Raw genomic sequence first — 23498 nt, forward strand, 5'->3', positions numbered from 1 at the left:
AAAAGCCAGTTTCAACAACATATAAACTATACAACAATTACAGACTACACTAAACATCCGCTTCGTCTCTTAGTGGAATCATAGCCAGTCTCATATTCCTTGTTCCATTCCAGTTCTCATTACCGTATTGTTTAGCACTCAATTAAATGCCCTCTCGAACAGCCATGTCTTAAGGCTTTTTCGAAAGGACATGAGGGAAGGCGCCTGTCTGATGTGTGCAGGGAGAGTGTTCCACAGCCGGGGGGCCACCACCGAGAAGGCCCTCTCCCTCGTCCCCGCCAGCCGTGCCTGTGAGGCAGGCGGGATTGAGAGAAGGGCCTCCCCAGACGATCTCAAGGTCCTCGTGGGCTCGTAGGCCAAGATGCGGTCAGAAAGGTATTTTGGGCCGGAACCGTTTAGGGCTTTGTAGGCCAAAACCAGCACCTTGAATTGGGTCCGGTAGCAAATCGGCAGCCAGTGGAGCTGGGACAACAAGGGCGTTGTGTGCTCCCTGCCACCCGCTCCAGTTAGTAACATGGCTGCCGCGCGCTGAACCAGCTGAAGCTTCCGGGCCGTCTTCAAGGGCAGCCCCACGTAGAGAGCGTTGCAGTAGTCCAGGCAGGATGTGACAAGAGCGTGTACCACCGTGGCCAAGTCAGACTTCCCGAGATACGGGCGCAGCTGATGTGTTCCTCTCTCTTCCCGGCCCCCAAAACAGGTCTTGTTTACCCCGGCGACCCAGGCGGCCCGGCAGGCGGCCTGCACCATCGTGGAAGCCCTGGCCACCCTCCCCAGCCGCAAGCAGCAAGTCCTCGACCTCCTGACCAGGTGAGCAGCGTTCCCTCGGGCTTTGTTATCATACCAGAGATAGGCATGGATCCCACATGTCTGGCCTTCTCCGTGACTTCTGCTCTGACGGTGTTGCCGATGTGTGCTGGGAAACGCATTGAATTGTGTTGCGCAATGTACAGTGACAATAAACGGATCATATTCTATTCTACCTGGCAGTTACCTGGACGAGCTGAGCGTAGCAGGCGAGTGCGCGGCTGAGTACCTGGCTCTCTACCAGAAGCTGATCAAGCCGGCCCGCTGGAAGGTCTACCTGGCCGCCCGAGGGGTCCTGCCCTATGTCGGAAACCTCATCACCAAGGTAGGTATTGGCTCCCTGGGATCAAGGTGGACGCAGGAACCATCGTCCCCTATTAACAGTGGGGTGGGATGCTGTAGGTGACAGTCCACAAACGTCTGGAAGGCCACAGGTTCCCCATCCCGGTCCAATAGCGATGGAGATATGAATACAAGGCCGTTCCCCCAAGTTATGAACATGATCGGTTCTGTACGTTGGATTTGTATGTAAGTTGGAACAGGGACATTTTGAAAGTTTAACTGCAGCCATAAATATATATATTAATATGTATTATATACAAAATAATTTTATAATAATATGTAATAATGTTATGAGGCCCCCCGGTGGCGCAGTGGGTTAAAGCGCTGAGCTGCTGAGCTTGTTGATCGAAAGGTCGCAGGTTCGATTCCGGGGAGCGGCGTGAGCTTCCGCTGTCAGCCCTAGCTTCTGCCAACCTAGCAGTTCGAAAACATGCAAATGTGAGTAGATGAATAGGTACCGCTCCGGCGGGAAGGTAAGGGCACTCCATGCAGTCATGCCGGCCACATGACCTTGGAGGTGTCTACGGACAGCGCCGGCTCTTCGGCTTAGAAATGGAGATGAGCGCCACACCCCAGAGTCAGACATGACTGGACTTAATGTCAGGGGACTACCTTTTTTACCTATTTATTTATTTATTTATTTACCTTACTTATATACGGCTGTTCTCAGCCCGAAGGCGACTCACAGCAGTTCACAACAAATACGGACATATTATATTATTATATTATATTATTATATAATATTATTATATAATAATGTTATATAATTCTAATACAATAACAATATAATAATAATATAATAATATTTAATATATAATAGCAATACAATAGTATAATATAATATATAATACTAATAATATTTGACATATAATAGTAGTATAACATATAATATTATATACAATATCATACTACTAATAATATTTAATATATAATAATAGTAATACAATAATAATAATTAACATGTAATAGAAATATAACAACACATTATGATATAATATGTAATAATAGTATTGAAGGATATATAATAATATAATAATATTTAATATATAATAGCAATACAATTATATTATATTATATTATATTATATTATATTATATATACTGAGGATATTTAATATATAATAATAGTAACAATAACAAATTATAATATAATATTATACTATATAATAGTATAATGTATAGTATAATATAATGATATAATAATATAATAATAGTAATTAAAGAATATATAATAATATAATATTTAATATATAATAGCAATACAATAGTATAATATATAATACTAATAATATTTAACATATAATAATAGGAATATAACATAATATTATATTTATATTATATATAATATCATACTACTAATAATATTTAATATATAATAATAATATAATAACATAAAGTATAATAATAGTAATACAACAATTAATAACATGTAAAAGGAATATAACACCTCATAATATAATATATAATAATAGAATAATATAATGATATAATAATAATAGTATATGCTAAGGATATTTAATATATAATAATAGTAACATAATAACAAATTATAATATATAATAGTGTATAGTATAATATAATGATATAATAATATAATAGTAATTGAATATATAATAACGTAATATTTAATATATAATAGCAATACAATTATATTATAACATATTATATATATTAAGAATATTTTATATATAAGTTACATAATAACACTTTATAATATAATATAGTATAATATACTATAATGTATAGTGTAATATAATGCTATAATAATATAATAATACTAATTGAAGAATAATATAATAATATAATAATATTTAATATATAATAGCAATACAATTATATTATATTATATATGCTAAGGATATTTAATATATAATAGTAACATAATAACAAATTGTAATATAATATTATAATATATAATAGTATAATGTACAGTGTAATATAATGATATAATAATAGTAATTGAAGAATATGTAATAATAATGTGAATCATATAAAATATATAACAATAGTAATATAATGATAATATAATAATATATAATATAATGTTCCTCTCACTTGCTGTTGTCTTGACTCTGCAATAAGCAGAGGTGTCAAACCGGTGGCCTTCCAGGTGTTTGGGCCTCCAACTCCCAGCTTGTCCAAGGGTGAGGGATTCTGGGAGCTCTTTCGTTGCGCTTCCTTGCCTTGTGCTCTTCTCCTTCACGGCCTTTCTTTGTGTAGGAGATTGCACGCCTGCTGGCCCTGGAGGAGGCCACGCTCAGCACCGACCTGCAGCAGGGCTACGCCTTGAAGAGCATCACAGGTGCGTCCCGACACCCTTCCTTGCGTTTGGAAACAGAAGCTGGGTGGACATCTGTTGGGAGGGATCGAATAGTGACCCGACTGAGGCCGCCCCTCCTTGGGTGTCTCCTGCGCAGGGCTGCTCTCCTCCTTCGTGGAGGTGGAGTCCATCAAGCGCCACTTCAAGAGCCGGCTGGTGGGGACCGTCCTCAACGGCTACCTCTGCCTCCGCAAGCTGGTGGTCCAGCGGACTAAGCTGATCGACGAGACCCAGGACATGCTGCTCGAGATGCTGGAGGACATGACCACTGGTAGGACATTATTAGACACTTTTAGGGGGCAGCCCCGCCCACTCTCCCCTTGAGAGTATATATTTAGGCGGGAGCCCCACCCATTCTCCTCTTGAAAGTATAAAAATATGCTCCCCTTGAGAGTATATATTTAGGCAGTAGCCCCGCCCATTCTCCTCTTGAGAGTATATATTTAGGCGGTAGCCCCGCCCACTCTCCCCTTGAGAGTATATACTTAGGCAGTAGCCCCGCCCACTCTCCCCTTGAGAGTATATATTTAGGCAGTAGTCCCGCCCACTCTCCTCTTGAGAGTATATATTTAGGCAGTAGCCCCGCCCACTCTCCCCTTGAGAGTATATATTTAGGCAGTAGCCCCGCCCACTCTCCTCTTGAGAGTATATACTTAGGCGGTAGCCCCACCCACTCTCTCCTTGAGAGTATATACTTAGGTGGTTGCCCCGCCCACTCTCCCCTTGAGAGTATATACTTAGGTGGTTGCCCCGCCCACTCTCCCCTTGAGAGTATATACTTAGGTGGTAACCCCGCCCACTCTCCCCTTGAGAGTATAAATATATGCTCCCCTTGAGAGTATATATTTAGGTGGTAGCCCCGCCCACTCTCTCCTTGAGAATATATATTTAGGCGGTAGCCCCGCCCACTCTCCCCTTGAGAGTATATATTTCGGCAATAGCCCCGCCCACTCTCCCTTTGAGAGTGGGAGGGGCTACTTTCCGACCTTGACTGCTCAAAAGTTCCCTCAACCTCCTTGTCCGCCTGCACAAAAGCATCTTTGGCCTTCTGGCTAACTATCCCAGAATCCTTAGTCTCATTGTGGTGAATAGCACTAACATCCAAATTTCGAAACCCCGGAGAGTCAGCAGGAACTTGATCATTTAACTCAGGCCTTGAAACCTCTGCAGAACCTTGTTTCCCTCAGGATCCCGAGGCCTCCTCATGCTCTTCCCTTCCCTCTCTGCCCAGGCACCGAGTCGGAGACCAAGGCCTTCATGGCCGTGTGCATCGAGACGGCCAAGCGCTACAGCCTGGATGACTACCGGACGCCCGTCTTCATCTTTGAGCGCCTCTGCAGCATTATCTACCCGGTGAGGGGCGCCGGCTTTCTCCCAGCTCCCCACAGGACTCGTCGAAGGGGACTTGGGGACAGGAATGGGATATGGGAATAGATCAAAGTCTTTCGGGACAGATCGAATGGTGCCTGAACGATAGAAAAGGGTCAGACTATGTATTTTGCGAGCTTCCTGGCAATCACATTGGAATATAGATTGTCAGGGAATGCATCGGAGTCTCCTCCCATGGATGTTGTCAAGCAGAGGCTGGATTGACATCTGTTGGGAGGGATCGAATGGTGTCTCAATGACAGAAAGGGGTTGGACTGTATGACTTTTATGGACTCCATTTCAATCACATTGGAGTATAGATTGCCAGGGAATACATTGGGAGTCTCCTCCCATGGATGTTGTCAAGTAGAGGCTGGATTGACATCTGTTGGGAGGGATCAAATGGTGTCTCAATGAGAGAAAGGGGTCGGACTGTAGGACTTTTGCGGGCTCCATTGCAGTCACTGCCAGGGAATGCATCAGAGTCTCCTATGGGGGTCGTTAAGTAAAGGTTGGATGGACATCTGTCGGGAGGGATCGAATGGTGTCTGAATGACAGAAAAGGGCCAGATTAATATGACTTTAGCGGGCTCTGTTGCAATCACATTGGAATAGAGATTGCCAGGGAATGCATCGGAGTTTTCCCTTATGGAGGTTTTCAAACAGAGGCTGAATGGACATCTATCAGGAGGGATCAAATGGTGCCTCAGTGACAGAAGAGGTCAGACTGTATGACTTTTGCAGGCTCCGTTGCGGTCGCATTGGAATATATATTGCCAGGGAATGTATTGGAGTCTCCTCCCATGGATGTTGTCAAGTAGAGGCTGGATGGACATCTATCAGGAGGGATTGAATGGTGTCTGAATGACAGAAAGGGATCAGACTATGTGACTTTTGTGAGCTCTGTTGCAATCATATAGGAATTTAGACTTCCAGGGAAAGCAAGTCTCCTCATATGGACGTTTTCAAACGGAGGCTGGATGGACATCTGTCGGGAGGGATCGAATGGTGTCTGAATAATAGAAAAGTGTCAGGCTATATATGACTTTTGTGGGCTCTGTTGCAATGGCGTTGGGATACAGACTGCCAGGGAATGCACTGGGGTCTCCTCCTATGGAGGTTTTCAAGCAGAGGCTGGATGAACGTCTGTCAGGAGGGATTGAAGGGTGTGTGAGTGGTAGAAAGAGGTCGGTCTAAATTATCTTTGGGAGTGCCTTTCTTTTTTAGTGGATTGTAGTCTCCTCCTTTGGATATTTTTGAAACGGAGGCAGGAGGGCCGTCTGTCAGGAGGGATTGAATGGTGCTTGCGGTATAGAAAGAGGTCAGTCTAGTTGACCTTTAGGAGCACCTTCTTTAGTGGAACTTCTCGGGAGTCTCCTCTCGTTATTTTGAAACAGGCTGGATGGCCATCTGTCGGGAGAGATCAAATGGTGTCTGTGATATTGAAAGAGGTCAGTCTAGATGACCTCCAGTGGCATATTTTTGGGGTGCCTCCATCTTTGGCTATTTTGAAAGAGAGATTGGATGGCCATCTGTCGGGAAGGGTCAGTCTGGATGGCCTTTTTTTAGTGGAACTTCTTGGGTGTCTCCTTGGGTGATTTTGAAATGGCGGTTGGGTGGCCATCTGTTGGGAAGGATCAAATAGTGTGTAAGTGATAGAAAGAGGTCAGTCTAGATGACCTTTGGGAGGGCTTTTGGTGATTTTGAAATGGCAGCTGGGTGGCCATCTATTGGGAAGGATCGAATGGTGTGTGAGTGATAGTAAGAAGTCAGTCTAGATGACCTTTGGTGATTTTGAAATGGCGGCTGGGTGGCCCTCTGTCGGGAAGGATCGAATGGCGTGTGAGTGATAGAAAGAGGTCAGTCTAGATGACCTTTGGTGATTTTGAAATGGCGGCTGGGTGGCCATCTATTGGGAAGGATCGAATGGTGTGTGAGTGATAGAAAGAGGTCAGTCTAGATGACCTTTGGTGATTTTGAAATGGCGGCTGGGTGGCCATCTGTTGGGAAGGATCGAATGGCATGGGAGTGATAGAAAGAGGTCGGTCTAGATTACCTTTGGGAGGGCTTTTGGTGATTTTGAAATGGCGGCTGGCTGGCCATCTATTGGGAAGGATCGAATGGCATGGGAGTGATAGAAATAGGGCAGTTTAGATGACCTTTGGTGATTTTGAAATGGCGGCTGGGTGGCCATCTGTTGGGAAGGAACGAGTGGTGTGTGACTGATAGAAAGAGGTCAGTCTAGATGACCTTTGGGAGGTCCTTTGGTGATTTTGAAATGGTGGCTGGGTGGCCCTCTGTCGGGAAGGATCGAATGGCGTGTGAGTGATAGAAAGAGGTCAGTCTAGATGACCTTTGGGAGGACCTTTGGTGATTTTGAAATGGCGGCTGGGTGGCCATCGGTTGGGAAGGATCGAATGGCGTGTGAGTGATAGAAAGAGGTCAGTCTAGATGACCTTTCTTTTTTAGTCTCCTTTGGATATTTGGAAACCGAGGCTGGGTGGCCATCTGTCGGTAGCGATCGAATGGTGCCCGTGATAGAAAGAGGTCAGCCTAGATGACCTTCTTTAGTGGAACTTCTGGAGAGTCTGCTTTGGTGGTTTTGATTGTGACGGGAGGGATCGAATGATAGAAAGAGGGGGTCAGACTAAATGACCCCTTGACCCTTTCAGGAGGAGAACGAGGTGACGGAGTTCTTTGTGACGCTGGAGAAGGACCCCCAGCAGGAGGACTTCCTCCAGGGCCGCATGCCCGGGAACCCCTACAGCAGCAACGAGCCCGGGATCGGGCCCCTCATGCGTGACATCAAGAACAAGATCTGCCAGGACTGCGACCTGGTGGCCCTGCTCGAGGACGACAGTGGCATGGAGGTCAGCACCCCCTCATTCCTATTATTATTATTATTATTATTATTATTATTATTATTGTATTGCTGAAGGCTTTCCCTGTTGGAATCAGTGGCATGTTGTGTGGTTTTCAGGCTGTATTTCCAATGTGTTCTAGCAGCATTCTCTCCTGACATTTCACCTGCATTTGTGGCTAATGGCATCTGCAGAGGTTCTGTTGACAGCGAACCAAGTGGAGTGTTTATGTATTTGTGGAATAATGTCCAGGGCAGGAGAAAGAACCCTGAATGTGGCGATGAGCGAGCTGGAACGGCATTGAGGAGCCACGAAGCTTAGAAAGTCAATCAGGAAGGGTATCTGCATAAATAGGTAGCCTGGCAGTTGTTGCCTGGAGGCACCCTCTGTTTCAGAGGTGTCAATTGCAACATTCAGACTTGCAGTGAGTGAACTTGATTAGCATTGAGTATTGTCTTGCAGCAGCAATGTCAATCAGGGAGGGTCTCTGCATAGAGGTAGCCTGGCCTCTGTTGCCTGGAGGCACCTTGTGTTTGGGAGGTGTTAATTGCCACATTCACACTTGCAGTGAGCAAGCTTGATTAGCATTGAGTAGCCATGAAGCTACAGAGTCAATCAGGGAGGATCTCTACATAGAGTCAAAATCAATCAGGGAGAATCACTGCATAGACTCAATCAGGGAGGTAGCCTGGCTGTTTTTGCCTGGAGACACCCTCTATTTGCGAGGTATTAATTGCCACATTCACACTTGCAGTGAGCAATCTTGATTAGCAATGAGTAGCCATGAAGTTTGCAAAGTCAATCAGGGAGGGTCTCTGCATAGAGGTAGCCTGGCCTCTGTTGCCTGGAGGCACCCTCTAATTGGGAGGTGTCAATTGCAACGCTCACACTTGCAATGAGTGAACTTGATTAGCATTGAGTATCGTCTTGCAGCTGCAAAGTCAATCAGGGAGGGTCTCTGCATAGAGGTAGCCTGGCCTCTGTGGCCTGGAGGCATCTTCTGTTTGGGAGATGTTAACTGCCACATTCACACTTGCAGTGAGCAAGCTTGATTAGCATTGAGTAGCCACGAAGCTGCAAAGTCAATTAGGAAGGGTCTCTGCAGAGTCAAAGTCAATCAGGAAGGGCCTCTGCATAGAGTCAAAGTCAGTCAGGGAGGGTCTTTGCATAGAGGTAGTTTGACCTCTGTGGCCTCAGGCACCCTCTGTTTTGGAGGTGTCATTTGCAACATTCAGACTTGCAGTGAGTGAACTTGATTAGCATTGAGTATCGTCTTGGAGTTGCAAACTCAATCAGGGGGGGTCCCTGCATGGAGGTAGCCCGGCTGTTTTTGCTTGGAGGCACCCTCTGTTTAGGAGGTATCAATTGCAACGCTCACACTTGCAGTGAGCAAGCTTAATAAGCAATGAGTAGCCATGAAGTTTGCAAATTCAATCAGGGAGGGTCTCTGCATAGAGGTAGCCTGGAGGCACCCTCTGTTTGGGAGGTTTCAATTGCAACGCTCACACTTGCAGTGAGCAAGCTTAATTAGCAATGAGTAGCCACGAAGCTTGCAAAGTCAATCAGGGAGGGTCTCTGCATAGAGGTAGCCTGGAGGCACCCTCTGTTTCGGAGATGTCAATTGCAACGCTCACACTTGCAGTGAGCAAGCTTAATTAGTAATGAGTAGCCATGAAGTTTGCAACGTCAATCAGGGAGTTTAGAAAGACAATCAGGGAGGGTCTCTGCATAGAAGTAGCCTGGCCACTGTTGCCTGGAGGCACCCTCTGTTTGGGAGGTGTCAATTGCAACACTCACACTTGCAGTGAGCAAGCTTAATTAGCAATGAGTAGCCATGAAGTTTGCAAAGTCAATCAGGAAGTTTACAAAGACAATCAGGGAGGGTCTCTGCATAGAAGTAGCCTGGCCACTGTTGCCTGGAGGCACCCTCTGTTTGGGAGGTGTCAATTGCAACACTCACACTTGCAGTGAGTAAGCTTAATTAGTAATGAGTAGCCATGAAGTTTTCAAAGTCAATCAGGGAGGGTCTCTGCATAGAAGTAGCCTGGCCACTGTTGCCTGGAGGCACCCTCTGTTTGGGAGGTGTCAATTGCAACACTCACACTTGCAGTGAGCAAGCTTAATTAGCAATGAGTAGCCACGAAGCTTGCAAAGTCAATCAGGGAGGGTCTCTGCATAGAAGTAGCCTGGCCTCTGTTGCCTGGAGGCACCTTCTGATTGGGAGGTGTTTATTTTCAACCCGGAAGCCAACCTGTGGTCTTCGGTAGTTGATTTGTCTCCTGGAAGGTCCTTGAGTTTGACGCTCCCTTCCTGAATTTCCACGTCGACGAGTACTACCTCTCCCGCATTGGAAGGGGATTCTGGGAGTTGTAATTTTCCATTGCCTTGAAGCCATCGCGGTGTCCGTGACGCATAACGGGAGGTTTCCAAACACGCGGCTCAGCGGGAGGTGGTTTCGTGCCCTTTTGGCCCTTTGGTCCCGAACGAGCGAGTACGCTCCGAGCTCTTGTTTTGCTTTGGCTCGTCTTTTCGCACGGCACTCACCCTCTCTCCCCGCTGTTCCAGCTCCTGGTGAACAACAAGATCATCAGCCTCGACCTCCCCGTGGCCGAAGTCTACAAGAAGGTCTGGTGCCCCACCAACGAGGTAAGAGCACGGCTACGACGATGCTGACGATGCCGGTGACGCGCTCCCTGGCACCCGGCTGGCTATTGTCAGCGCTTTCCGCTCCGTCGCCTCTCAATGCCGGGCGTCATGGGATGCCGACGTCACGGGATCCCTTTCGCCGGCCTCCCGAGGCCTCGGCATTGCTTTGAGCCTTTTTCAGAGCCAATTCCGTGTCTTCTCTCCTCGTAATTGGGTTGCTTCATCCCGCCGACGTTTCGAATGCGATCAGAGGGTTTATTCCCCTTTTAATTTGAGGTTCTGGGTTTTCGCCTGCCACTTTTGGACTCTTGCTTGCTGAGGTGTTCCTACGAGTATCTGCAGATCTTAGAATGCCGCATGTCTCATTAAGAGCCACACCCACTGTTTTAACAAGGTGGGATGTGCTCCACACTGGGTGTGCGTACTCAACAGCAGAGTAGCAAAGCGCAAGGGGAGGTGTCTTCGCTGTGTCTGGTTGTGATTCCCAAGTTGTGCCAGTCAGATTTCGTATGACCCACTTTTTGCTTGATAGTCAAGCAGTGCTTCTTGTAACTCAGAGTGACTCCCAGGTATTTGGAAGTGCGAGCTTCTGTTCAATTATTTTAAAGCTTACTCCTTGAGCGGTGATGGCATGATCGTCAGCATAGATGAAACTCTCTGTCCCTTCTGGCAGTGGCTGGTCATTTGTGTAAATGTTAAGCATTGATGGTGCAAGCTGTAATAGGCAGTAAGAGCACATAAAGCTTCAGAGAGCTTCTGTTCAACCATTTCAAAGCTCTCTGCTTGGGCGGTGATGGCAGGATCGTCAGCATAGATGAAACTCTCTGTCCCTCCTGGTGGTGGCTGGTCATTTGTGTCAATGTTAAACATTGATGGAGCAAGCTGGTATTCCCTGAAATATGCAGTAAGAGGACCTAAAGCTCTGGAGAGATTCTGTTCTAACATCTCAAAGCTCCCTGCTTGAGTGGTGATGGCACGATCGTCAGCATAGATGGAACTCTCCGTCCCTTCTGGCATTATTTATTATTATTATTATTATTATTATTATTATTAGTTATTTAATTATTTATTAATGCATTATTTATTATTACTATTTATTTTATTATTTAGTTATTTAATTATTTATTAATGCATTATTTTTTTATTAGTCATCTAGGCCGACCTCCATTCCCCAATATCTACGATAGAAGATGGACCCCCAAAGGTCATCTAGACCGACCTCCATTCCCCAATATCTATTTATTTAGTTAGTTATTTAATTATTTATTGATGCATTATTTTATTTTTTTAGTTATTTTTTAGTTATTGTTTAATGACTTATTAATGCATTATTATTTAATTTTATTTTTATTTACAAACTACATTATTTATTTAGTTATTTAATTATTTACTAATGAGTTATTTATATTATTATTATTTGTTTTATTATTTAGCTATTTAATTATTTATTATTATTATTTATTGTTATTTATTTTATTATTTATTTAGTTAATTATTTATGAGTGCGTTTTTAATTATTTTTATTTTTATTTTTTTAGTTATTATTTAGTTATTATTTAATTACTTATTAATGCATTATTTTTTATTTTTTTATTTTTCTTTACGACCTACATTTTCAATTTATTTAGTTATAGTTATTTAATTATTTATTAGTGCATTATTTTTATTTTTATTTATTTTATTATTTTGTTATTTAATTATTTATTAGTATTTATTTATTGTTATGTATTTTATTATTTTATTATTTATTTTTATTTATTTTTATTATTTATTTTATTGTTTAGTTATTTAGTTATTATTATTTATTGTATTATTTAGTTATTTAATTATTTATTAGTGCATTTTATTACTTTTATTTTAATTTTTTAGTTTTTTTTAGTTATTTTTAATTTCTTATTAATGCATTATTATTATTTATTAATGCATTATTATTATTATTTATTTTGTTATTTAGTTATTTAATTATTTATTAGTGCATTTTATTACTTTATTTTAATTTTTTAGTTATTTTTTTAGTTATTATTTAATTTCTTATTAATGCATTATTATTATTTATTAATGCATTATTATTATTATTTATTTTATTATTTAGTTATTTAATTATTTATTACTGCATTCTATTACTTTTATATTAATTTTTTAGTTATTTTTTAGTTATTATTTAATTTCTTATTGCATTATTATTATTTATTAATGCATTATTATTATTATTTATTTTATTATTTAGTTATTTAATTATTTATTACTGCATTCTATTACTTTTATTTTAATTTTTTAGTTATTTTTAGTTATTATTTAATTTCTTATTAATGCATTATTATTATTTATTAATGCATTATTATTATTATTTATTTTATTTTGTTATTTAATTTCTTATTAATGCATTATTATTTATTTATGCATTATTATTATTTATTTTATTTAGTTATTTAATTATTTATTAGTGCATTTTATTACTTTTATTTTAATTTTTTAGTTATTTTTAGTTATTATTTAATTTCTTATTAATGCATTATTATTATTATTTATTTTATTATTTAGTTATTTAATTATTTATTAGTGCATTTTATTACTTTTATTTTAATTTTTTAGGTTTTTTTAGTTATTATTTAATTTCTTATTAATACATTATTATTATTATTTATTTTATTATTTAGTTATTTAATTATTTATTAATATTTATTTATTGTTATTAATTTTATTATTTAGCTATATTATTTATGACCTACCTTTTTCTCTGCGGGGACTCGGCGGCTAGCGCTCCACACTACACAAGGGATGTCTATGTGACTTTCCCTCCCGAATATTTCCGATTTCCGAACTTTGCGAGCGGGATAGGCAGGATCTATTATGATCATTTTGGAGAAGGAGAAACGCACGCGGGAGATTGGCATTTTAAAGAGGGAGAAGGAGGCAAATCTCCCACCGGCGGGAAGAAAGCGGGAGAGGGAAGAGTGACAGCTTAATAAGCTTTCCAACCCAAAACAGGGAATTAGGAGAGCGGCTCAGCGGAAAGATGCCGCTTTCTCCGCGGGGAGAGGCCGCGTCGGGCGCCGCTTCTCCCCGAAGTTCCCGTCCTAATCGCCGCTTGAAAGCCCCGGACGCGGAGCGCAGAAGAATGGAGGGCCAGGGGGGAAATCCCCGCTTTGGGAGAAGGAAAAGAAGCCGGTGGCTGTCAAGATGCCGCCGTCTTCGGCTAAGCCCTCAATGTGGCATCAGCGGCGCTTAACGTCAGCAGGGGATGCGGGGGAAGCCCTCGGGGCCCGGTCGGCTCAAAGGAGGCGCCGAAAAACACATGCGCACCCTGCCATCGGCGCCGCGGGGGGCCATTGCGGAAAGACAAAGCGGATTGAAGCAACGAGAGACGTTGTGGTTCCCAATGGTGGGATCCTCGCCCTGCTCAGGAAGGATTTAGGAGTCTTAACGAATGAATGAGAGTCGAGAGTGTCATGCGGCAGCCAAAAAGGCCAACGCGATTCTGTAGAAGTATATACAGTATACTTTGCGGTTTGCTTTTCGCGGACTCGCTGTTTCGCGGTTTTTTGAATGGCCACCGTTGCCCAGAACGGCGTCCTGGCAACAATGGAGTGTGGAGGGGGGGTTCACCCGTCCCCTCGGGAGAGAGGCAGCCAATCAAGAGAGATTGCAAAACAAAGTAGAAGTAGCTAGTGCCTTTATATCTCTCTTCGTTTCTGCCTCACCCTCGGAATACGATATACATATATAGCATCCCTACTTCGCGGATGTCCACTTTTCGCGGGTGGGCCTGGATCGTAACATTTGCGATAAAAGAGGGAACACTGTACTTATATAGCATCCCTACTTTGCGGATTTTCACTTTTTGCGAGTGAGCCTGGATTGTAACACTCGTGAAAAGTGAGGGAACACTGTACTTATATAGCATCCCTACTTTGCGGATATTCACTTTTTGCGAGTGAGCCTGGATTGTAACACTCGTGAAAAGTGAGGGAACACTGTACATATATAGCATCCCTACTTTGCGGATTTTCACTTTTAGTGGGTGGGTCTGGAACGTAACACTCGTGATAAGTGAGGGAACACTGTACATATATAGCATCCCTACTTTGCGGATTTTCACTTTTCACGGGTGTCCTGGATCGTAACACTCGTGATATGTGAGGGAACACTGTACATATATAGCATCCCTACTTTGTGGATTTTCACTTTTCGCGGGTGGGCCTGGATCGTAACATTTGCCATAAGAGAGGGAACACTGTACTTATATAGCATCCCTACTTCGCGGATTTTCACTTTTCGCGAGTGAGCCTGGATCATAACACTCGTGAAAAGTGAGGCAACACTGTACATATATAGCATCCCTACTTCACGGATTTTCACTTTTCGCGGGTGGGCCTGGAACGTAACACTCGTGATAAGTGAGGGAACACTGTACATATATAGCATCCCTACTTTGCGGATTTTCACTTTTCACGGGTGTCCTGGATCGTAACACTCGTGATAAGTGAGGGAACACTGTACATAGATAGCATCCCTACTTCACAGATTTTCACTTTTTGCGGGTGGGACTGGATCGTAAGACTCGTGATAAGTGAGGGAACACTGTACATATATAGCGTCCCTACTTCGCGGATTTTCACTTTTCGCAGGTGGGCCTGGAACGTAACGTTTGCGATGAGAGGGAACACTGTACATATATAGCATCCCTACTTTGCGGATGTTCACTTTTCGTGGGTGGGCCTGGATTGTAACACCCGCAATAAGAGAGGGAACACTGTACATATATAGCATCCCTACTTTGCGGATTTTCACTTTTCACGGGTGGGCCTGAAACGCAACATTTGCAATGAGAGGGAACACTGTACATATATAGCGTCCCTACTTTGCGGATTTTCACTTTTCGTGGGTGGGCCTGGAACGTAACACTCGTGATAAGTGAGGGAACACTGTACATATATAGCATCCCTGCTTTGCGGATTTTCACTTTTCACGGGCGGGCCTGGATCGTAACACCCGCAATAAGAGAGGGAACACTGTACATATATAGCATCCCTACTTTGCGGATTTTCACTTTTCACGGGTGGGCCTGGATCGTAACACTTGTGATAAGTGAGGGAACACTGTACATATATAGCATCCCTACTTTGCAGATTTTCACTTTTCACGGGTGGGCCTGGATCGTAACACTTGTGATAAGTGAGGGAACACTGTACATATATAGCATCCCTACTTCACGGATTTTCACTTTTCGCGGGTGGGCCTGGAACGTAACACTCGTGATAAGTGAGGGAACACTGTACATAGATAGCATCCCTACTTCACAGATTTTCACTTTTTGCGGGTGGGACTGGATCGTAAGACTCGTGATAAGTGAGGGAACACTGTACGTATATAGCATCCCTACTTCATGGATTTTCACTTTTTGCGGGTGGGCCTGGATCGTAACACCTGCAATAAGAGAGGGAACACTGTACATATATAGCGTCCCTACTTCGCGGATTTTCACTTTTCGCAGGTGGGCCTGGAACGTAACGTTTGCGATGAGAGGGAACACTGTACATATATAGCATCCCTACTTTGCGGATTTTCACTTTTCGTGGGTGGGCCTGGATTGTAACACCCGCAATAAGAGAGGGAACACTGTACATATATAGCGTCCCTACTTTGCGGATTTTCACTTTTCACGGGTGGGCCTGAAACGCAACATTCGCAATGAGAGGGAACACTGTACATACATAGCGTCCCTACTTTGCGGATTTTCACTTTTCGTGGGTGGGCCTGGAACGTAACACTCGTGATAAGTGAGGGAACACTGTACATATATAGCATCCCTGCTTTGCGGATTTTCACTTTTCACGGGTGGGCCTGGATCGTAACACCCGCAATAAGAGAGGGAACACTGTACATATATAGCGTCCCTACTTCACAGATGTTCACTTTTCACGGGTCGTCCTGGAACGTAACATTCACGATAAGAGAGGGAACACTGTACATATATAGCGTCCCTACCTCACAGATTTTCACTTTTTGCGGGTAGGCCTGCATCGTAACACTCGTGATAAGCGAGGGAACACTACATATATAGCATCCCTACTTCGCGGATTTTCACTTTTTGCGGGTGGGCCTGGAACGCAACATTTGCAATGAGAGGGAACACTGTACATATACAGCGTCCCTACTTTGCGGATTTTCACTTTTCGCGGGTGGGCCTGGAACATAACATTTGCGATAAGAGAGGGAACACTAAATATATTAGACTCCCTACTTCGCGAATTTTCTCTTTTCGCAGGTAGCCTGGAACTTAACATTTGCGATAAGTGAGGGAACACTGTACATATATAGCACCCCTACTTCGCGAATTCTCACTTTTCACGGGTAGGCCTCGAATGTAGCATTTGTGATAAGAGAGGGAACACTGTACATATAAAGTGTCCCTACTTCACGGATTTTCACTTTTTGCGGGTGGGTCTGCATCATGACACTTGTAATAAGTGAGGGAACATTGTATACAGATATAGCATGTGAAAGGGATCTCGGAGCTTTACTAGGCCCCAAGCCGAACATGAGTCACAGAGTTTGATGCAGCGGCAGAAAAGGCCAATGTGATTCTATGGCCAATGTGGAGCAAGCTGGTTTCCCCTGTAATAGGCTTCAGAGAGCTACTATTCAACCATTTCAAAGTTCCCTGCTTGGGTGGTGATGGCACGATCATCAGCATAGATCAACCTCTCTGTCCCTTTTGACAATGGCTGGTCATTTGTGTAAATGTTACACCTTGATGGAGCAAGTTGGTTTTCCCTGTAATAGGCAGTAAGGGCACCTTAAGCTTCAGAGAGCATCTATTCAACCATTTCAAAGCTACCTGCTTGGGTGGTGATGGCATGATCGTCAGCATAGATCAAACTTTCTGTCCCTTTTGGCAATGGCTGGTCATTTGTGTAAATATTACACCTTGGTGGAGCAAGCTGGTTTTCCCTGTAGTAGGCAGAAAGAGCAGCTAAAGCTTCAGAGAGCATCTATTCAAGCATTTCAAAGCTCCCTGCTTGGGTGGTGATGGCACAATCGTCAGCATAGATCAAACTTTCTGTCCCTTTTGGCAATGGCTGGTCATTTGTGTAAATGTTACACCTTGGTGGAGCAAGCTGGCTTTCCCTGTAGTAGGCAGAAAGAGCAGCTAAAGCTTCAGAGAGCATCTATTCAAGCATTTCAAAGCTCCCTGCTTGGGTGGTGATGGCACAATCGTCAGCACAGATCAAACTCTCTGTCCCGTTTGGCAATGGCTGGTCACTTGTGTAAATGTTACACCTTGATGGAGCAAGCTGGGCTTCCCTGTAGTAGGCAGTAAGGGCACCTAAAGCTTCAGAGAGCATCTATTCAAGCATTTCAAAGCTCCTTGCTTGGGTGGTGATGGCACAATCGTCAGCATAGGTCAAACTCCCTGCCCCTTTTGGCAATGGCTGGTCATTTGTGTAAATGTTACACCTTAATGGAGCAAGCTGGTTTTCCCTGTAGTAGGCAGTAAGGGCACTTAAAGCTTCAGAGAGCATCTATTCAAGCATTTCAAAGCTCCCTGCTTGGGTGGTGATGGCACGATCGTCAGCATAGAAGCAACTCTCTGTCCCTTTTGGCAAAAGCAGGCAAGCTGGTTTTCCCTGTAATAGGCAGGAAGAGCAGCTAAAGCTTCAGAGAGCATTTATTCAAGCATTTCAAAGCTCCTTGCTTGGGTGGTGATGGCACGATCATCAGCATAGATCAAACTCTCTGTCCCTTTTGGCAATGGCTGGTCATTTGTGTAAAAGTTACACCTTGATGGAACAAGCTGCAGTAAGGGCACCTAAAGCTTCAGAGAGCATCTATTCCAGCATTTCAAAGCTCCCTGCTTGGGTGGTGATGGTACAATCGTCAGCATAGGTCTAACTCTCTGTTCCTTTTGGCAATGGCTGGTCATTTGTGTAAATGTTACACCTTGGTGGAGCAAGCTGGTTTTCCCTGTAGTAGGCAGTAAGGGCACCTAAAGCTTCAGAGAGCATCTATTCCAGCATTTCAAAGCTCCCTGCTTGGGTGGTGATGGCACGATCGTCAGCATAGATCAAACTCTCCCTTTTGACAATGGCTGGTCGTTTGTGTAAATGTTACACCTTAATGGAGCAAGCTGTTTTTCCCTGTAGTAGGCAGGAAGAGCGGCTAAAGCTTCAGAGAGCTTCTGTTTAACCATTTCAAAGCTCCCTTCTTGGGTGGTGATGGCACGATCGTCAGCATAGAAGCAACTCTCTGTCCCTTTTGGCAAAAGCTGGCAAGCTAGTTTCCCCTGTAATAGGCAGTAAGGGCACCTAAAGCTTCAGAGAGCTTCTATTCAACTATTTCAAAGCTCCCTGTTGGGTGGTGATGACACAATCATCAGCATAGATCAAACTCTCTGTCCCTTTTGACAATGGCTGGTCACTTGTGTAAATGTTACACCTTAATGGAGCAAGCTGGTTTTCCCTGTAGTAGGCAGTAAGGGCACCTAAAGCTTCAAGGAGCTTCTATTCAACAATTTCAAAGCTCCCTGCTTGGGTGGCGATGGCACGATCGTCATCATAGATCAAACTCCCTGTCCCTTTTGGCAATGGCTGGTCATTTGTGTAAATGTTACACCTTGGTGGAGCAAGCTAGTTTTCCCTGTAATAGGCAGTAAGGGCACCTAAAGCTTCAGAGAGCATCTATTCAAGCATTTCAAAGCTCCCTGCTTGGGTGGTGATGGCACGATCGTCATCATAGATCAAACTCTCTGTCCCTTTTGGCAATGGCTGGTCATTTGTGTAAATGTTACACCTTAATGGAGCAAGCTGGTTTTCCCTGTAGTAGGCAGTAAGGGCACTTAAAGTTTCAGAGAGCATCTATTCAAGCATTTCAAAGCTCCCTGCTTGGGTGGTGATGGCACGATCGTCAGCATAGATCAAACTCTCTGTCACTTTTGGCAATGGCTGGTCGTTTGTGTAAATATTACACCTTAATGGAGCAAGCTGGTTTTCCCTGTAGTAGGCAGGAAGAGCAGCTAAAGCTTCAGAGAGCATCTATTCAAGCATTTCAAAGCTCCCTGCTTGGGTGGTGATGGCATGATCGTCAGCATAGATCAAACTCTCTGTCCCTTTTGGCAATGGCTGGTCATTTGTGTAAATGTTACACCTTGATAGAGCAAGCTGGTTTTCCCTGTAGTAGGCAGGAAGAGCAGCTAAAGCTTCAGAGAGCATCTATTCAAGCATTTCAAAGCTCCCTGCTTGGGTGGTGATGGCACGATCGTCAGCATAGAAGCAACTCTCTGTCCCTTTTGGCAAAAGCTGGCAAGCTAGTTTCCCCTGTAATAGGCAATAAGGGCACCTAAAGCTTCAGAGAGCTTCTATTCAACTATTTCAAAGCTCCCTGTTGGGTGGTGATGACACAATCGTCAGCATAGATCAAACTCTCTGTCCCTTTTGACAATGGCTGGTCACTTGTGTAAATGTTACACCTTAATGGAGCAAGCTGGTTTTCCCTGTAGTAGGCAGTAAGGGCACCTAAAGCTTCAGAGAGCATCTATTCAAGCATTTCAAAGCTCCCTGCTTGGGCGGTGATGGCACGATCGTCAGCATAGATCAAACTCTCTGTCCCTTTTGACAATGGCTGGTCACTTGTGTAAATGTTACACCTTAATGGAGCAAGCTGGTTTTCCCTGTAGTAGGCAGTAAGGGCACCTAAAGCTTCAGAGAGCATCTATTCAAGCATTTCAAAGCTCCCTGCTTGGGTGGTGATGGCATGATCGTCAGCATAGATCAAACTCTCTGTCCCTTTTGACAATGGCTGGTCATTTGTGTAAATATTACACCTTAATGGAGCAAGCTGGTTATCCCTGTAGTAGGCAGGAAGAGCAGCTAAAGCTTCAGAGAGCATCTATTCAAGCATTTCAAAGCTCCCTGCTTGGGTGGTGATGGCACGATCGTCAGCATAGATCAAACTCTCTGTCTCTTTTGGCAATGGCTGGTCATTTGTGTAAATGTTAAATATTGATGGAGTACGCATTCTCCCCTGAGGCAGATTGTTGTCTTCGCCACCTTCTTCTCTGGCTCTGGAACTCAACAAAAAAGCTCCTGTTTTGTAGCAGGTTTCCTATGAAGCAGGTGAGGTGGTACTCCTTTGTGATAGTATAAATTGCGTTGAGCAGAGATCATTCTGGCTGCCGTTGTCATATACAGCAATCACCTTCCGCATTTCCTGTCGAGTTGATCGTCTAACATCCCAAGCGGAGAGAGTTCAGGTTTCCTTTCAAATTCAACGTTTAACGTCCAAATGTTTTTCCGAGTATGGAAAGCCCCCCATTCAAGGCCTGTCAGGCCATTCGGAGCCTTAATCTCCTCCTGCTTTCTCCGCGGATTCCTTTTGAACTCCGGCGACGACAAGGCGGAGAGACAGATTCATCCCTGCGGATAATACCCAAAGTTTGGCACTCGCTCCTCAGAGACGTCAGATATTTAATTCCGTGCTTCTCCAAAACGTCCCTTTCTTCTCTTTGCTTTCTTTCCGTCAACGATGTCCCCCGGCGTTTTGCATTTCTTCCTCCTCTTTTTCCTTCCTCAATCTCCCACGTCGTCGTTTTCAGAAGATCTTCTCCAAAGTCGTTTGGTTTGCTTCCTAATTCTACCCAAAATAACACTTATTTTTGGAGAGATAAATGAATGTATACATATACACCCTTAAGTAATGTTCACTAACATTTGAGTCTCTTTTTTGGGAGGAAATCTGAATAATAATAACAACAACAACAACAACAACAACAACTGTTGACCTCTAGCTATGGAACGCCTTTATCACCCATTTCCCAAAACGCAGTAGAAAGGGAGCCATGAAATCCTTAAGTAATGTTCCCTAACATTTGAGTCTCTTTTATAGGAGGAAATCTGAATAATAATAATAATAATAATAATAATAATAATAATGGTAACAACAACAAATGTTGACCTCTAGATATGGAACGCCTTTATTACCCATTTCCCAAAACGCAGTAGAAAGGGAGTATGAAATCCTCAAGTAATGTTCCCTAACATTTGAGTCTTTTTTATATGGGAGGAAATCTGAATAATAATAATAATAATAATAATAATAATAATAACAACAACAACAACAACAACAACAACTGTTGACCTCTAGCTATGGAACGCCTTTATCACCCATTTCCCAAAACGCAGTAGAAAGGGAGCCATGAAATCCTTAAGTAATGTTTCCTAACATTTGAGTCTTTTTTATGGGAAGAAATCTGAATAATAATAATAACAACAACAACAACAACAACAAGAAGTGTTGACCTCTAGCTGTGGAACGCCTTTATCACCCATTTCCCAAAATGCAGTAGAAAGGGAGTATGAAATCCTCAAGTAATGTTCCCTAACATTTGAGTCTCTTTTATGGGAGGAAATCTGAATAATAATAATAATAATAATAGTAATGACAACAAGTGTTGACCTCTAGCTGTGAAACGCCTTTATCACCCATTTCCCAAAATGCAGTAGAAAGGGAGCCATGAAATCCTTAAGTAATGTTTCCTAACATTTGAGTCTCTTTTATGGGAGGAAATCTGAATAATAATAATAATAATAATAATATAACAACAACAACTGTTGACCTCTAGATATGGAACGCCTTTATTACCCATTTCCCAAAACGCAGTAGAAAGGGAGTATGAAATCCTTAAGTAATGTTTCCTAACATTTGAGTCTCTTTTATGGGAGGAAATCTGAATAATAATAATAATAATAATAATAGTAATTACAACAACTGTTGACCCGTAGCTGTGGAACGCCTTTTTCACCCATTTCCCAAAACGCAGTAGAAAGGGAGCCATGAAATCCTTAAGTAATGTTTCCTAACATTTGAGTCTCTTTTATGGGAGGAAATCTGAATAATAATTATAGTAATAATAGTAACGACAACAACTGTTGACCTCTAGCTGTGGAACGCCTTTTTCACCCATTTCCCAAAAAAGCAGTAGAAAGGGAGCCATGAAATCCTTAAGTAATGTTCCCTAACATTTGAGTCTCTTTTATGGGAGGAAATCTGAATAATAATAATAATAATAATAATAATAATAATAGTAATGACAACAAGTGTTGACCTCTAGCTGCGGAACGCCTTTTTCACCCAATTTCCCAAAAAAAGCAGTGGAAAGGGAGCTATGAAATCCTTAAGTAATGTTTCCTAACATTTGAGTCTCCTCTCTCTTCTTGACTCTTCCTCCCTTTGTTTCAGGGAGAGCCAATGAGGATCATCTACCGCATGCGCGGGCTGCTGGGGGACGCGACAGAGGAGTTCATCGAGTCGCTGGACTCCACAACAGGTACGATGGTCGGTTCTCCTTTTGGGGGGAGGCAGGGGATTCTGGGAGCTGTCGTCCCAAAGGTCTGGAGATATGGGCATTCTCAGCGAGTGAGAGGGACCGGCCCACCCTGGGGCCGATTCCCCATCGCCGGTATCATTTGGCGCAGTGGCTTCTTGAGGCGGCCGCCTCTCTCTCCCCCTGTCAGCCTCTCTCTTCTCCGCAGACGAGGAGGAGGACGAGGAGGAGGTCTACAAGATGGCCGGCGTCATGGCCCAGTGCAGCGGCCTGGGCTGCATGCTGAACCGCCTCTCCGGCATCAAGGACTTCAAGCAAGGGCGGCACCTCCTGACGGTGAGCGGCCCCTCGCAGGCTCCGACTCTCTGGCCGGGGGGATCCAGAGGAAGACCTTCCTTTGAGGAGCCCTCCTAAGCCTCTGGGGTCTTGGGAGACGTCGAGTTCTAGAGGGATTGGGTTAGGGCAGTGGTTCTCAAACTGCTCCCTGGAGCCCTTAGGGTTCCACGAAGCACCATCTGGGGTCTGTGCACGGCAGTGGGGAAGGAGGCACTGCTCGGCTGGTTGCGCATTCCCTTTCTCTTTTTCTCTTCTGCCCTTCCGTCCTTACTTTCCTTTATTCTCCTTCCTTCCTTCCCTTCCTTCTCTTTCCTTCCTCTCTCCCTCCCTTTCCCTTCCTTCCTTCCTTTCTTTCCTTCACTTTCCTTCCTTCCTTCTTCTCCCTCCCTCCTTTCCTTCCTTTCTTCTTTCTTCCTTCCTCCCTCCCTCTCTTCCTCCCTTCTCCCTCCCTCCTTTTCCTTCATTCTCCTCCCTTCCTTCCCTTCCTTCTCTTTCCTTCC

General features: G+C 43.6%; 1 protein-coding gene across 8 annotated transcripts in view; it reads left to right on the forward strand.

Annotated features, from left to right (window-relative positions):
* UBR4 (ubiquitin protein ligase E3 component n-recognin 4) overlaps positions 1 to 23498 on the forward strand; it is a 178840-nt gene that overhangs the window by 134609 nt on the left and 20733 nt on the right. For 5 of the 8 annotated variants that reach the window (XM_067472723.1, XM_067472724.1, XM_067472725.1 and 2 more), the window contains 9 exons: positions 698 to 807; positions 988 to 1129; positions 3366 to 3447; positions 3563 to 3736; positions 4697 to 4818; positions 7506 to 7703; positions 10260 to 10340; positions 22578 to 22665; positions 22853 to 22998. In XM_067472723.1, the coding sequence (XP_067328824.1) occupies positions 698 to 807; positions 988 to 1129; positions 3366 to 3447; positions 3563 to 3736; positions 4697 to 4818; positions 7506 to 7703; positions 10260 to 10340; positions 22578 to 22665; positions 22853 to 22998 (1143 nt within the window). The remainder of the gene's footprint in view (positions 1 to 697; positions 808 to 987; positions 1130 to 3365; positions 3448 to 3562; positions 3737 to 4696; positions 4819 to 7505; positions 7704 to 10259; positions 10341 to 22577; positions 22666 to 22852; positions 22999 to 23498) is intronic. The other 3 variants (XM_060758814.2, XM_060758816.2, XM_067472726.1) reach the window with 1 other exon arrangement.

This window comes from Anolis sagrei, chromosome 13 (assembly GCF_037176765.1).
Source record: "Anolis sagrei isolate rAnoSag1 chromosome 13, rAnoSag1.mat, whole genome shotgun sequence".
Lineage (NCBI taxonomy): Eukaryota > Metazoa > Chordata > Lepidosauria > Squamata > Dactyloidae > Anolis > Anolis sagrei.